The 1,578-nt window shown below is 50.5% G+C and overlaps 1 protein-coding gene across 1 annotated transcript in view; it reads right to left on the bottom strand.

Annotated features, from left to right (window-relative positions):
- CABP5 (calcium binding protein 5) overlaps positions 1–1,020 on the bottom strand; it is a 25,546-nt gene extending 24,526 nt beyond the window's left edge. The window contains 1 exon segment of the mRNA XM_011969953.1: positions 832–1,020. Within this exon segment, the coding sequence (XP_011825343.1) occupies positions 832–894 (63 nt within the window). The 5' untranslated portion in view covers positions 895–1,020.
- Positions 1,021–1,578: the final 558 nt, after the last annotated feature.

Below are 1,578 nucleotides of genomic sequence, written 5' to 3' on the forward strand. Positions count from 1 at the left end.
ATCATCACCACCACCACCATCACCATCACCACCATCATCATCATCACCATCACCACCACCACCATCACCATCACCATCACCACCATCATCACCATCATTATAACCATCACCACCATCATCATCATCACCATCACCACCATCATCATCATCACCACCACCATCACCATCACCACCACCACCATCATCACCACCACCACCATCACCATCATCACCACCATCACCACCATCACCATCATCACCATCATCACCATCACCACCATCATCATCACCATCACCATCATCACCATCATCATCACCACCATCATCACCACCACCATCATCACCATCACCACCATCATCACCACCACCACCATCATCACCACCACCACCATCATCATCACCACCATCATCACCATCACCACCACCATCACCACTGCCAGCATCATCACCACCATCACCACTATAATCAGCACCATCATCAATGCCATCATTATCACCACCACCGCCATCATCACCACCACCACCACCATCATCAAAACCATCACCACTGTTATCACAATAAGCATCCATAGAAAAGGATAATGGTAATCTCAACAATGACATCATCCCACTTCTCTTCATTTTTCTTCCCTTTCTCTTCTTCTTTTTGCTCCTGACTTCTGATTTTACCCCCACCCATTTATCTCACTGGCTTACATGACCCCACCACGGTCCTTGGAATTCTTGTACCTCTCAGCTCCTGCTCTATCAGCCTGTTCCCCTGGTTCTATGGCACCATCATGTCCTCTTCTTTGTCCCACACTCCTGCTCCCCTTGCCCTGCCCACCACCCTTCCCTCTCTCCCCACCTCACCCGCTGTTTCTCAGCAATGCCTTTCCTCAAGAAGATGCAGGCAGGGCCCATGGGGAACTGCATGGAGGGGTGGGGTGGAGCTTGCAGGGCACCAGTCTCAAGATGGCCCCTCCTCCCTGCTCCCTGTCGGAGCTCAGCCTCTTTATCTTCTGTAGCACTCCTTTGCCACCTCTTCCTGCCTCTCTTGGCTTCTCCCTCGGTCCCTGTGTCTTAGAGCTGTGACAGCTGGGCTGGAAATCTCTACCCAGTTGGGGAGGGATCAGAGCTGTCCCTGCCTCCCCATCTGGCTTGAATGATATGGGTGGGGAGAGCCAGAGTCAGGCTCTGTGACTCCTTTATCCCCAGAGTGGAATTGGAAGGTGCATTTTAAAAACGGGAATTAGAGGTTGGATGTGGTGCTCATGTCTGTAGTCCTAGTGCTTTGGGAGGCTGAGGTGGGAGGATTACTTGAGCCCGGGAGTTTGAGACCAACCTGAGCAACACACAGAGACACTGTCTTTCAAAAAATAAAAAAATAGCCGTGCATGGTGGTTCACACCTCTAATCCCAGCTGCTCCAAAGGCAGAGATGGGAGGATCGCTTGATCCCAGGAGTTTGAGGCTGCAGTGAGCTGTGATTGCACCATTGCACTCCAGGCTGCAGTGAACTGTGATTGCACCATTGCACTCCAGCCTGGTTGACATGGTGAAACCCTGTCTCAAAAAAGAAACAAAGAAAGAAAGAAAGAAAGAAAGAAAGAAAGAAAGA

Source organism: Mandrillus leucophaeus, unplaced genomic scaffold (assembly GCF_000951045.1).
Source record: "Mandrillus leucophaeus isolate KB7577 unplaced genomic scaffold, Mleu.le_1.0 Scaffold120, whole genome shotgun sequence".
Taxonomy (NCBI): domain Eukaryota; kingdom Metazoa; phylum Chordata; class Mammalia; order Primates; family Cercopithecidae; genus Mandrillus; species Mandrillus leucophaeus.